We start from the raw sequence: 14,234 nt of genomic DNA on the forward strand, positions 1-14,234 counted from the left end.
CAGGGTGGCTCACAACTGTCCAGTTCCAGGGGATCCAAGTAGCCTCTTCTGGCCTCTGTTGGCACCAGACACACATGGTGCACAGACCTACATGCAGGCGAATACTCACACACAAAAAACAAAAATAAGTAAATCTTAGAAAGAAATAAAACGGAATCAACAAGAAGACATGTGAATTTTGGGATAGGAGGGGTGGTTTCTGTCTGTCCCCAGGAGGGACACTCAATGAGGGATGAGAGCTCAATTTCAGCATCAATAAAAATAAAGCTAACAAAGTTTTAAGTTAACTAACCCACTGTCTTTAGTTGAGTTTTTAAATTTATTTATATTTTATGTGTGAGTGCTCGGCATGTAAACCTGTACACCAGAAGAGGGCACCAGATCTCATTACAGATGGCTGTGAGCCACCATGTGGTTGCTGAGAATTGAACTCAGGACTCTGGTAGAGCAGCCATCTCTCCAGCTCCCACTGTCCTTAGCTGAAAGCGGGGGCAGTGCTGTGCTGAGAGCTCCACAGCTGGCACAGCTGGCCAGCAGGGGGCTCTGAGTGGCAGGGGAGAAAGACTTCCGTTCTGGGTTGCACTATGAAGACACTGAGCTGGGTGGACAGAGGGCAGGCAGGACAGGCAGGCAGGGGTGTAGGTGGGTTAGACGTGTAGCTTCACCTACCTCAAACCTCTCATCCTCACAGCGATGCAGCTGCTCCTCATAGGGTGTCTTCTTGGAGCTGACAAAGGTAGAGTCTTCAGACCAGGACGGGAAGGACACCCATGTGTCATTCAGAACCTGGCCAGGGAGAGGAGTGTCAGTTAGCATGCTGCTACAGATGATGAGCAGTTACTTCCCTCTCTAGTTGCTCCTAGGTAGGCTGCAGCTGTGGTGCTGAGCATACAACAGTGTCTCAGAGCCAAGCACCCAGCACGATGGGCTTGAGACCCAAGATCTGAACCTTCATGCACTGGGTGCTCTGTCTTGAACAACTTGGCCTTTGTCCCACAAAAGTAGCCACAGGCAGTGTGCCCGCCAAGGGCCCGCTGTCAGCTAGCAAAGCTTTACTGACAAACACAGCAGTGGACTAGTATGTTTTCAAGTACTTTGCAGACCCTCAAACTGTCTGGACTTCAGTTGGATTCCTGAGTTCCCTCCAAACCTGACGAGAGTCACACTGAACACATATGGTGTCCTGGCTACTTTTATGTCAACTTGACACAAGCTCGAGTCATCTGAGAAGAGGGAGCTTCAGTTAAGAAAATGACCTCTCAGACTAGCCTGTGGGCAGTGGCTGACCTCCTTGCAGATGGCTGTCCTCCCGCTGCACTTGGGCTGCTGGTAGGTCTTGGGAAGTGCCCGATAGCTGGATCCAATTCGCTTACAAGATGCGTAGTCAATTTCTCTGCTAATGCCGTCTCCAGAGCGGTCACTCACGGGTGGCACAAAGGACAGCTCTTTCACTCCCAGGAAGGACTTGAACTGCGCAAAGAGCTCTGGAAATTTCCTTCAAAGACAGATAGAAATTCTAAGTGGGCACTGCCTCTTGACAATGACCTAAAGTCATGAAGATGGCCCTGTGCGTGTGCAGCTTCAAAGACAGTCTGATTCAGAACTCAATGCTGGGAAGGGAGGAGGGTCCACCCCCTCTTACAGCTACAGATCTTGCCAGCTACACTAGACCACAAAGCACAATGAGAATAACCTCTGTGGGCCCCCCTGCCTTCATTTTCTGTCCTCTAACTTGAAAACAAAAAACAAAGCAGGGGGAGGGGAGCTGGAGAGACAGCTCAGCAGTTAAGAGCACTGGCTGCTCTTCCAGAGGTCCTGAGTTCAATTCCCAGCAACCACATGGTGGCTCACAACCATCTGTAATGAGATCTGGTGCCCTCTTCTGGCCTGCAGGTGACAGAACACTGTATATATAATAAATGAATTAATAAATCTTTAAAAAAAACAGAAGGGAGAAACAAAACAAAAAATACCAACTGCCAACTATGCCTAAGCTACAGTCAGAAATGTTCTAGGCTAGAAATGAACTCATTTAAGCTATTCAAACAGACAGACACCAGTCTTGCCCCTTGAGCCCTGACATCAGTCCTCCAGTTGCTGGCTGTCCCCTGACCTGCCCCTAGCCATCCCTCACGCGGTCACAGGTATCACTAAGCTCCCTCTCCTGTGCTGGCGTCCTGGGGTAGGCTGTGTCGGCCTCCCTTGCACTGTTCCCTAGGTGACTCTGCTGACTGGTCCAGTCTCAGGAGGCTGAACCTGGACTCCAACAGCAGGAGCCTAGGGTATCACACACTGCAGCCAATCAGCCCATGGACTGTGTCTGTTAATAAAGTTTTATTGGCACACAGCTCTGCCCCACTTACTTCTGTCCATAGCTGATCTACAGGGCAGAACAGAGAGCAGCTGTGTCCACTGTGGCTGTCTTCCTGGGTGAAGTCTCCCTCCCTCATGAGGGGGACCCCTCCCCAAAAGGCCCCTGTGAATTCATTCTCAGAAGTCAGGACAGAAGTAGGACACATGTTAACGGGACAATTTTACAGCAACTGACATCCAATGCTACCTAAAATTCTGTTAATTTTTTTAAAAATATGTATGTATGTATGTATGTATGTATACAATGTTCTGTCTGTGTGTATGCCTGCAGGCCAGAAGAGGGCACCAGACCTCATTACAGATGGTTGTGAGCCACCATGTGGTTGCTGGGAATTGAACTCAGGACCTTTGGAAGAGCAGGCAATGCTCTTAACCACTGAGCCATCTCTCCAGCCCTGTTAATTTTTTTTTAAAAAAACTAAGACCTTTAAATTTGAGTTTTGTGTATTTTACTGTTGTAGGGAGGGCACATATGATGTGAGGTCAGTGGACTCATCACCTGCAGGAGGGCAACTTGGACAATATGTGCAACACATTATCAATACTGTGAGAACTTGAAAAAAGAGAGAATATCACTAAAATGTGAACTCACAGCTCAGCATACTACAGACACAAGCTGTACTGGGAGGGCACACCTGAGAAGGGTTACCAAGAAGCTGCCTTTAATGCCCTGCCCAGCATCCTGCAAGGGAGGAACTGTGTATCACCAGCCCCCAAATATCCACACCTGCAACCTTCAAATTACACATCATAAGGTCAGAGCCAGAATCTGAGAAAAGGCACTGTCCATACACAGTGAACAAGGTCACTGGAGCCCAGGGACTGTCAGCTGTTGTGACCACCTAGCAGTAGGCGTAGGGAAAAAGGGCCAGCCAAAGAAACCCACCCTGGCTCTGAAACCAGTACAAAGAAACACACTTTGGCCATAGAATCAGAGTCGGTGAAAGAAATATGCCTTGGCCCCAAAATTAGAGCCAAAAGGTTAACAAGGACCACTGAAAGAAACACACTTTGGCCCTGAAGCCAAAGCCAACTCTGGTCCTCACCAACTAAGCAGAAAACCAACCAATCCCTGAGCAGAGATCTAGCCAAGCTGAGCTCAAGGGACTGAAATCTGACCAATTCTCACCTTGAACTCAAGGGACTGAAATCTGACCAATTCTCACCTTGAAAATCTCCCTGAAAAACTCCGCCCCTGAGTAGCCCTATATAAACCCTGTTCCTAGTGCTGCTGCCTTTTTTCCCACCCTGGCAGAGGCAGCCACTCTCCCGGGTTCTTCCCTCCCAGTAAACCTCTTGAATGAGGACTGGGTGAGACCTTCTTTTACAGGAATGGAGGAGAGAAGTAACAACGTTTCCAGCAGCAGAGCAGAGCTGTAACAACTGTAACAACTTGGCTGGGGAAGCCTCTCCTGCTGCAGCAGAGCTGTTACACTGGGGAAACCTTTCCCTAGAGCAGGGCTGTAAGCTGCTATGGTACTGTGACCGGTGCTGGTTGGTCCTTGGTTCCTGACTGCCAGGGTCGTCCCTTTCCACCTGAGACGCAATGCTCACGCTAGGGACCTGCTTTAAACAAATGTGAGCCTATCAACAATAACTGGGGAACAACTTCAGCCAACCAATGAGGAAAATGACAGGTGGGTCAGGGGCTCACTGCCAAGTTTCAATCTGAGTTAGCTTCCTGAGACCCACATGGTGGGAGAGAACCCACACAAGAACGTGTGCTCTGGTCTTCACCTGTGCACACATAGGAAAAGGCAATGTTTAAAAGAAATGCACAGACACTTCCCGGCTCACTTCCCTGGGTCTATGTGCGGGATGGGCGGAAGCCACTCACCCCAGAAACGGGCTGACCAGCTGAAGCAGCTCGGAGCCGGACACCAGCTCCTGGTTGAAGAGCGCAATGCAGCGCAGAAAGTTCTCGTACACCTCCTGGCTCTTCAGCACCCTGCGCACCTGTGGGAATACAGAGAGTTGGAGGCTAGGGATACTACTGTAGAAGCTGATGTATATGTGTGCGTGCGGGGCATGGATGTGTATGGCCCTGAACTGTTTGGAAGAGCTCTGCAGCCTACGCTGCCCTCTCCCAGGCACTACGGTAGCCTTGCTTCCAGACCCTGGAAGGATGGGCTCTCGGCTCTTGCTCACCTTATCAAAGAAGGAGAACTCCTGCAGGGTGCCGTACTTCCCCACAGCAGCAATGGACAGGTCTTTGGTGCCCCGGAGCTTCATCTTCTTCTGCAGAGAGAAACCCTCAGCTTAATGGTGAATCCCTGCCACAGGCAATGCGGGGTACAGGGAACACGGGGAAGCACCAAATGCAGTTGGCAGGGCCCTGTCTCCAGGACCCCAGGTGATGTCTGCTGCCCAGTATTAAGATGCTGTTCCCGCCTTGGCCCCGAATGATGTAGGGGTGGGGGAGCAACTCAGGACCTGAGGAGAAGCAAGCCCACAGCAGCACCCTGCCAGATCTGGGGTCTTAGATTCCTGCTATGGCTTATTTTCTGCCGACCTGGGAATCGAACCTGGCGCTGAGCACACTTGGAAGGCTGTGGAGAAGATCTGGGTCATAGGCATGTGCAGTAATGGTCTAAGCCCTACAAGAGCCAGGGAGAGCACAGAGCCTGTACATGATCAACAGCCGGGGGTGGGTGGGGGGGGGGGAGGATAGGAACCCAGGGTCTCACGCATGCGCAGTTAAGTACTAGGGAAATAGAATTCAGGCCTCACAAGTATTACGCCGATGCTTACAGGGGGAAAGGAACCATGGCATGGCGCATGCTCTGCAGAAACAGGGAAATAGAACCTATAGACCTCCCGCAAGCTTGGAAGACACGGGCTGGGAAAATGGCATTCAGGGCTTTGCGCATGAGCGCTCTCAAAGTGGCACGCACTCACTATGGGAAATAAAACCTGGAGCTTTGAGCATGTTTACAGACATGGACAGGGAAAATGGGAAGCCAGGGCCCCACATGTGCACGGACTGGGAAAACAGAGGCCAAGTCATTGTGTAGGTTGACTGATATTGGAAAAAGGGCAGGCAAACACCGAGGAAACAGAACATGGAATCTGCGCATGTGCACTGGGGAAACTCAGAGCAGGAGCATGTTCAGTAAATGTTAGTGCTGTATCCTGGGGCTTCAACTCAGCGACCTGAGAAAGCACTGGGCCAATGAGCTCAGTTCAGCCTTCCTTTATCCTGGACTCGGGGACACAGACACTGTGTAGCTCTTGTCCTTCCTGTATAGGCCAGAGGGTGACCAGAGGGCAGGGAGGGCGCAACACCAGAGGCATCCTGGGTCGGAAGCCAGGTCTAAAGCTGGGTGCAGACACTTGTCTCTAAATTGGTCACTGGGACAGGGGAAATACTGCCTGTTGCACGCTTGAGGCTTTCAAGTGAGTCTTAAGTTGTCTTCTGATCTCTGAGACTTGTTTCATTCTCATTCTTCTCTCTCTCTCTCTCTCATAGACACACAGATGGATAAACCAGACTTGGACCTGCATTTGACCCAAGCCCACGGCATGAAGCATCCTGCTGTATAGCCATCCTCAAGAGTGGGGTAAGGGTGAAAAAGATGGACATGGTAGGAGACCCAGGGGCAGCCTGTCCAGGACAGTCCGGGAGTCAAGATACCAGTAATAGTAATGAATTGTGACTTGAGGTTGACACTGCTGCACATAACTAAATAAACAGAATGCCAAAAATCTTTATTACTATAGAAAGTCAGCTAGTGAACAGAGTGCTAGGACTAGAGATCCACCATCACGGGGTGATGAGCGGGACAGGAACTGTTGTCAGCCACCTTCACTCCTCAGTTGTGCAGTAATCAAACCATACAACTGCACATTTCAATTGCAGCCCCACCTACGAAAGAGTCACGACAGTGAAAAGGAGAATCAACAGCGCACCACGCCTTTCCTTCCAACTCCCCCTTCCTCCTCACAACCACCTCAGGGCAGGAGAGCGGGTGAGGGAGCACCAGGGCAGTGGCCGTCCTTTCTAGCAGCTAGTCTCTGGTCCCGGGGGTCCCCTGCTCTTGGGCCTCCATACCACTCCCGTCATGTGCAGCAGGAACCCACACATGGACAGTTACCTTGGCGGGAGCAGACACAGGGCGCAGGAGTGAGGGCCGTGAGCGCTTCTTGCTGTGTTCCAGACTCTTCTCCTCATTCTTCTGTGCGCTGTTCATCTCACATGGCCCACTGCCTGTGAACTAAGGACAAAATGCAGGAGGTGGTCAGACTGAAGGGAGATGGCCCACCTGGACATGTACACACGCAGGCAATTCTCCTTTGCCATGTAGCCCTGGGAGGCATTGTCTGCCTCTGAGTGGTCCTATTTTCCAGGGTAGAGACCAAGTACACAGATCACTGGGTGAATGTTATACACAGCTGCAAGAAAGCTCCCTGTGAGGCGGGTGGTGGTGGTGCACGCCTTTAATCCCAGCACTCGGGAGGCAGAGGCAGGTGGATCTCTGTGAGTTCGAGACCAGCCTGGTCTACAGAGCTAGTTCCAGGACAGGCTCCAAAACCACAGAGAAACCCTGTCTCGAAAAACCAAAAAAAAAAAAAAAAAGCAAGCTCCCTCCCTGTGGTCTTGAGAGCCAAGAGTCAGAGGCTTGGGAGCACAACTGAGTGTGTCCAGGTATATGGCCCCTGGTGCACAGCTGACCAGGGTGTCTACAGAAAACACAAAGCATTTTAGGTAGGGGGGAGGTAGCCGCACACAGCCCCAGCAGCAAAAGGATATCAACAGCAGCTGACGTCATCCAGGTCACTAGTGGGGCTTGGAACCAGGTTGTGGATTATTTGTTATGCACGACCGAACATGCCTAGGAAGTGGCCTTGTTCTGTGCTGGATTGTGTGTGGGGAGGGGGCTTGGAGCAAGTTTTTTTTTGGATCTTTTGTTTTGTGGGTTTTTTGTTTATTTATTTTGGGTTTTTTGAGAGTTTTTTTGTGTAGCTTTGGAGTCCTAGAAATTGCTCTGTAGACCAAGCTGGCCTTGAACTCAGAGAGATTTGCCTGCCTCTGCCTGGGATTAAAGGTGTGTGCCAATACACACAGTGGTTGGAGCAAGTTTTAACCAACGGACAGGGCAAGGATGCTCCTCCTCCCGGAAATCATAAAGACATTCTAACACCACTGTTCCCCACTCCACACCACTATGGGACCTAGACATACAGACAACTGTGGGCAAATGAAGTAACTATGTACCCAAACAGAACCAACGGCAGCAGAGCGCTGTATCAGCTTTGCTCTGTGCTGCTGCTGTGGCAGGTTTAACACAACACAAGGGATAAAAAGGAAAACAAAGGAGAAAAACCACAAAAGGCAGAGGCAGCAGAAAGCCATTTGCTACTGTTTCTAAGACTCAGGAGAGCGCTGGACAGCAACACACAGCGCTACTCTGCAGACACATCTTAATGGGATTATCTCTGGAGGAAAAACTTATTTGAGAGGGGAAAATTTTTACAACACTAACTTCAGCCATGGTAAGACAAACCCCCTAAGTCTAACAGCCAGGTGTGGTGGTACATTGCTGTTATCTTAGCCCTGAGGAGACTGAGGCAGGAGAAGCACCAGTTTGAAATAGTGTAAACTACATAGCCAAACCCTATCTCAAAATAAATAGCTCAATTAGTCAAAGACTCAAAACTGTTCCAGGAATCCCAAGTACAGTGGTATTCCCAAGAATTCTTCACTGGAATCCTTAAAGCTCCAAACTCCCAGTTCTGAAGAGGCAGGTGGGGGCTGTGCAGAACAGAGAGGTGTGGGCCCCCAAGGGTGACCTGACACTTGCCAACCAGCTTTAGGGCATTCAGCACTGCTCGGCCTACCAGAGCCCACATGCTCCTCACTCTAGCTGTTAATGTTCTTTGCCTGACAGACACCAAATCAGGGCTGCATGGCCAATCACTCACACAGGGTCTCTAGCCAATGGGCACAGCTATTCATTCTGTAAATGAGGTTTTATTGGTTTGCAGCCAGTCCATTCACTCTGTAAACAGTCCACTTTGTAAGTAAGGTTTTACTGACAGACAACCATACCCACTTAGTCTGCTGAGGTCACAAGAGGCTGCCTATTTTCAAGCTACTAGAACAGGGCTGATTCTACACTAAGGCCACTTGGGCCCGACTGGGTCCTGAACAGCCAGATTTAGTAAGGGTGACAGCAGTTTATCCCTGAAGACTGCAAAGGTCTGTAACCTCTGCCTCCATGTACAGGACAATTCTCCACACACCGCACTGACTGCTGCTCACACACACTGTTATGTCAGAGGCTGGGACACTGTGGACTCTCAATCACAGCAGCGACAGAGGAAGAAGCACAGATGACAAAGTTTCTCCAGTTCCACAAACAGGGACTGCTGGTTGTGGAGTGTTGTTGTTGTTGTTGTTGTTTTTTTTAATTTTCCAGATTCTTTTTTTTTTTTTTTTTTAAGATTTATTTATTATGTACAGTGTTCAGCCTCCATGTATGCCTGCAGGCCAGAAGAGGGCACCAGATCTCATTATAGATGGCTGTGAGCCACCATGTGGTTGCTGGAAACTGAACTCAGGACCTCCTGAAGAGCAGCCAGTGCTCTTAACCTCTGAGCCATCTCTCCAGCCCCAGAGTGTTTCTTTTGTATGTTTTTCAAGACAGGGCTTCTCTGTGCAGCCTTGGCTGTCCTGGAACTCGCCCTGTAGACCAGGCTGGCCTTGAACTCAGAGATCCACCTGCCTCTGCTTCCCACACTTCAGAAGCTCTTGCCACCCCCACAGCCATGTTCAATCTGGACCAACCGCTCCAGATGCCTCTGGCTCTGCTCTCCCTCATAGCTACAATAAACCTCCTCCTCCATCCTCCCTGGGAGTGCTCATGTCCACGTTCTTCCTTTTCACTTCATCTGGTGAGGAGACACACACGTGTGCATACATACATACAGACTCACAGACCAAGAGAAACCCAGGAATGGGGTCACCCAGGTGTCAAAAGACTGCATGTCCAAAATGTCGAGTTAGAAAGGGATCAAAGCCCCCAGGGCGAGAAAGGCAGAGGAGTGAGGACTCTAACAGGCAGTACCGGCCACGCTGAGAGACTAGTGGCCAGTGTCGGCTTCACTATGTTAAATAGGCACCTCAGTTAGCCATTTATCCTGGTTTTCTGTGAGATCTATTATTTTGTTTATTAGTATGTAGCCCTTGGTGGCCTAGAACTCAGATATCCACCTATCTGTGCCTTCAGAGTGAGGGATTAAAGGTTTGCACCATCAACCTGGCCCAGCAGACAAGCTGTTTGGTGTTTTTGGCTTTCCTGTGGGCTAGGATGGAACCAGGGCCTCAGGCTAGCTACTAGTTGAACTGGCTACTAAGCCTGTTTCACCACTAGCCTAGGGGGTCAGAATTACCCATACAGTCTGCAAGACCTCAAAGAAGTAAGACTTATGTAAGGGCTATGAGCCTCTCAGTTTCAAGGTCCACTGCTCCCTGACTTTATCAATTCCATGCTATCAGGGGTAGCTCAGGGAAAGGCAGTGGAGGATGACATAGACTCCCAATTCCAAGGGGTGCTGAGAAACAGCTATGCTGCTCAGATGCAGCACCCATATCTAGGGACAAGACCCAAATACCATTCCTAGTTTGAGTAGCAGATGGCAGGAAACTATCCTAACATGTATGTAATCTGTAGCCATGCCTTCGGGGCCCTGGAAATGACACTCCTCTCCTGCATATTATTATGGGGTCCAGAGGTAGTCAGAATTCTCCTGATAGGAATGGGGTACCATTGTATCCAGATGAAGTGTTCCCCCAAAAGCTGATGTACTGATGGCTTTGTGTGCTCATCTGGGAGGTGCTTGAAGCTAAGAGGTAGGGCTTGGCTAGAAGGAGATGAAGGCTGTCAGGCCCAGCAAGTCCATTGTTTGGTGTGTCTATGGAGCAACCTCTGCCACCAGTCCCAACTGGTCCCCACCGGTTCCCACCAGTCCCTACCACCCTAAGAGTCTTTCCTCACAGCAGGCTCAGAGTCCAGGGAAGAAGGACAGCAGCAGAGACCTATGGAATCATAAGCCAAGATGAACCCTTCCTTCAGGCTTGCCCAATATCTGTCACAGCGACATTAGAACAAGATTAATAGCCATGATGTCAAAGGGGACCCTTGCTGTGGAACAATGGTCTTGTACCCTGTCACTTGTATTGTTTTAATAAAATGCAGATAGGCAGGAAGTATAGGCGGGGCAGCCAGGCAGAAAGTGTGTGTGGGGGGGTGGGGGGATAGGGGACAGAACAGGATGATGAGAACAAGAGAATTCTGGGAAGAGGAAAGACTCAGTCTGCAGTTGCCACTCAGATGCAGAGGAAGCAAGATGAGAATGCCTTGCTCATAAAAAAAAAGGTACCAAGCCACGTGGCTGACACAGACAAGAACTATGGATTAATGTAGGAATGTAGGATGTGTAAGATTTAATAAGAAGCTTGAAGTAATAGGCCAACCAGTTTATGATCAGTGTGCGTTTCTTTGGGATTGAACGGCTGTGGGACCGGGCGGAACAGAAACCTCTGTTAACAGATCCTCATTAGAACTTCTAAACTTCAAAGAGAAACAGGCAGACAGGGACTCGAAACAGCAAAAGTGAGGAAGGGTCCTAGTCTCCCTCCAGGCACACTCAAGAGTCTCTAAGTCTGTGCAGCTCTGGTGACGTTGAGTAGGGCAGTGTTGCTCACCCCGTGTGGACATTCAGGGAGGCAATGACAGGGACATGCCTTGGCAGTTTGCTCCGGGAGTTGGCAAAGCACTTACAACCTGAAGTGAGCCAGCTGCTCACGGTCTCAGCTGAGTGGGCAGATGTCTCAGATCTGAGGAAGCAAGGCCTGAAGGCAATGTACAGCATGGCTCTGCCTGAGGCTGGAAGGCACGGAGGCTACATGGCGCCCACGGCTTTGCCATCATCTGGGCCCTGGAGGCCAACCAGATACCAGGTAGCAGCAGAGAGTCAAGCCACAGCCCTAGGCTGGGTAACACAAGAGTCTCTGATGTACAAGGTATTTTCAGGATCATCCCACCCACGGCTGACACTCTTATGATCAAGACATGGTGACAAACCTGGTGGCAACTGGCCACAGGCCTGGGTAAGGCTAAGGGAAGTGAGGAGTCAGGTGTAAGGGAAGCCAGGAAAACAATGGAAACATGCCAGGATGCAAATACTTGATTAGAGCAAAAACCAGACCAACATCAACATGGCTCAATGGGTAAAGGGCTTGGACCTGAGTGTGATCTCAAGACATACAGGATAAAGGGGAAAATTTACGTCCCCAAGCTGTCTGACTTCTACACCAGCTGTGGCATGCACACACACACAAAGATGTAATGGTAAAAGAAGATTACCCATGGCAGTAGTGAGTGACCCACGCCAGTGATTCCAGAACTCATGGAGCCTAGGCAGGAGGATCCCATGATGAAGGCAAGCCTGAGTTACACTAAGATCTAGTCTCAAAAAGAAAACAAAAAAACATCAATCAGGGATCTCAAAAGCTGCAGCAGTTCTGACAAGGAAGAATGGAGGTGGAGGCCCAGGCTCCTGCTCTCAACTCACTGCAAAGGCTGCAGGCAATGCCAGGCTAGCCTGAGAACACATACAGACCAACAGATGGCAACCCTTCTGGCTGTGCTGGACCCACCTCATACCCCACATACCAAATGCAGCTCAAGTTTAAAACTGTAAGGGAATAGGGAAACCTCATGATCTCAACTATGCAACAGCGTCTAAAGCTTAGTACTGAGAGTGATATGGGAAAACAATCAAAAAACCGTGTGCACCAGAAACAGGATGAAGCAGAGAAGAGGTAGCAGGGTGCAGAAGTGAGACTCTGAGATCACACATCTAAGCAGCTGGTGGGTCACAGTAAGGACTCAGCCAGCTCAACAGTTCCGAGCACCGAGCACTGGCTGCTCTCACAGAAAGACCCAGGATCAAGGTCCCAGCACCCATTGGCAGCTCACAACCACCTGTTTCTCCAGTTCCAGGGGATCTGACACCCAATTTGGGCCTCCATAGGCACCTGCTTCCGTGTGATGCACATACACGAACATGCACACACATAAGTAGTAATAAATAACACATCTTCAAAGCCAGTACACAAGACATGATGCACTGGGAAATGCAGTCGAAGCCAAGACACACCCCAGTCAACAGGTGTTACAGTCAAAGACAAAGTGGACATGGGGAAATGGAGCCACTGATGCAGAAAACACTAAGTTCTTCAGAAAGTTAGCAGAACTGCCGTGTGATCCAGGAATAGAGGCGCAGGGCCAAAGCTGCCACCAGACATAAACATGTCTGTTCATAGCGGCATTATTTAACTTCAAGGCAAACCACCCCATGTCTACAGCGTGAGGGGGTGAAATGGACACGCCACTCGGGAACAAGCAGGAGGGAACACTAGCAAAGGCCATGTGCAGACAGATTTCAAAAGACTTGACATTGTCATAGCCACAGACCAGTAACAAATCCAGAGAGGAAGCAGATGGGAGCTGGGGGATTGATGGGGTGAGTGCGAATGGGACAGGGTCTCCTAACTAGCTAAAGGGACAGTGTAACTACATGCTAAGCAGGCTGCACAGCACTGGATTGTGTCCTTTTTATTAGACAGCATCTATGTAGTCCTGACTGGTTTCAACGTGCTATCCCAACCAGGCTGGCACAGCGAAGTCAAATTCAGAGACTGCCTGCCTCTGCCTCTGAGTGCGGGATTAAAGGTGTACACCAAAATTGTATACTTTAAAGTGGAGAATTTCATGGCCCATGAATTTCATCTCTACTTTTCTTTTTTTTTTTTTAAAAAAAAAGATTTATTTATTTTGTATACAACATTCTGCCTCCATGTATGATGACACACACCAGAAGAGGATGCCAGATCTCATTACAGATGGTTGCTGGGAATTGAACTCAGGACCTCTGGAAGTGCTCTTAACCACGGAGTCATCTCTCCAGCCCCCTCATCTCTACTTTTCAAAAAGATGTTCAAGAAAAGGAAGAGGCTGGGTGATGTTGGTGCACACCTTTAATCCCAGCACTCGGGAGGCAGAGACAGGTGAATCTCTGTTAGTTTGAGGCCAGTCTGGTCTACAAGAGCTAGTTCCAGGACAGGCTCCAAAGCTACACAGAGAAACCCTGTCTCGAAAAACCATTTTAAATAAGGTAAAAAAAAAAAAAAAAAAAGAAAAAGAAAAAGAAGAGGAGGAGGAAGAAGAGGAGGAGACCTCTAGCAGGCCTCAAGCCACTGCTGGGAAAGAAAGCCAAGTGCAGTCTGTTCTTGGGCCAAACCCCCCTCACCTACTTCTCCAAGCCTGAGACCATATTCCTCACTCTGGCTTCATCTCCAAGTGAAGCAATGTTCTTCCTCCCACAGTACCGCAGTCTGTGTATAGGACACACTTGTCAGACTCTAGCTCCCCATGCATCTTGTGGGCAGGATCCTGGCACTTGAGACTCACCAGGGATCGCTTTGCCTCAGGCAAGAACTGTCCGAACTCCGACAGCAGGTCCTCCTGACCACGGAAGAGATTGGCCACCTCTGTGAAGACCTCCTCTTCAGACATGCCTCGGAACGGACGACCCTTAGTGTGCAGCTGTTCCTTCTGCAAGTGGTTAGAAGAAAAGAGGGTGAGGCAGGGCACCAGCATGGGCACGGGCAGTTGTGCAGACATCGGTCCTGTGCCTACACTGCCAGAGTATCTGCTCTCAGTGGCCCCAGCTCTGCCGTACTGGAAGGGAAGGGTATAAAGGGCTGCAGGGCAATGGAAGAACAGGCACAAAGGAAGAGAAATTTGGTGCCCTTCTACAGAGGGAGCCAGGCCTGCTAGATCAGGGGATAGGTG

General features: G+C 49.8%; 1 protein-coding gene across 2 annotated transcripts in view; it reads right to left on the reverse strand.

Annotated features, from left to right (window-relative positions):
• Positions 1-14,234, reverse strand: part of Sin3b (SIN3 transcription regulator family member B) — a 35,025-nt gene that overhangs the window by 11,674 nt on the left and 9,117 nt on the right. The window contains exons 5-10 of one of the 2 annotated variants that reach the window (XM_050128403.1): positions 13,851-13,994; positions 6,468-6,587; positions 4,522-4,611; positions 4,211-4,329; positions 1,288-1,495; positions 670-786 (exon numbers count right to left, since the gene is read on the reverse strand). In XM_050128403.1, the coding sequence (XP_049984360.1) occupies positions 670-786; positions 1,288-1,495; positions 4,211-4,329; positions 4,522-4,611; positions 6,468-6,587; positions 13,851-13,994 (798 nt within the window). Of the gene's footprint in view, positions 1-669; positions 787-1,287; positions 1,496-4,210; positions 4,330-4,521; positions 4,612-6,056; positions 6,239-6,467; positions 6,588-13,850; positions 13,995-14,234 lie in introns of those variants that run through there. The other variant, XM_050128404.1, reaches the window with a different exon arrangement.

This window comes from Alexandromys fortis, unplaced genomic scaffold, assembly GCF_014885135.2.
Source record: "Alexandromys fortis isolate MF-2015 unplaced genomic scaffold, M_Fortis_MF-2015_v1.1 scaffold_296, whole genome shotgun sequence".
Classification (NCBI taxonomy): Eukaryota; Metazoa; Chordata; class Mammalia; order Rodentia; family Cricetidae; genus Alexandromys; species Alexandromys fortis.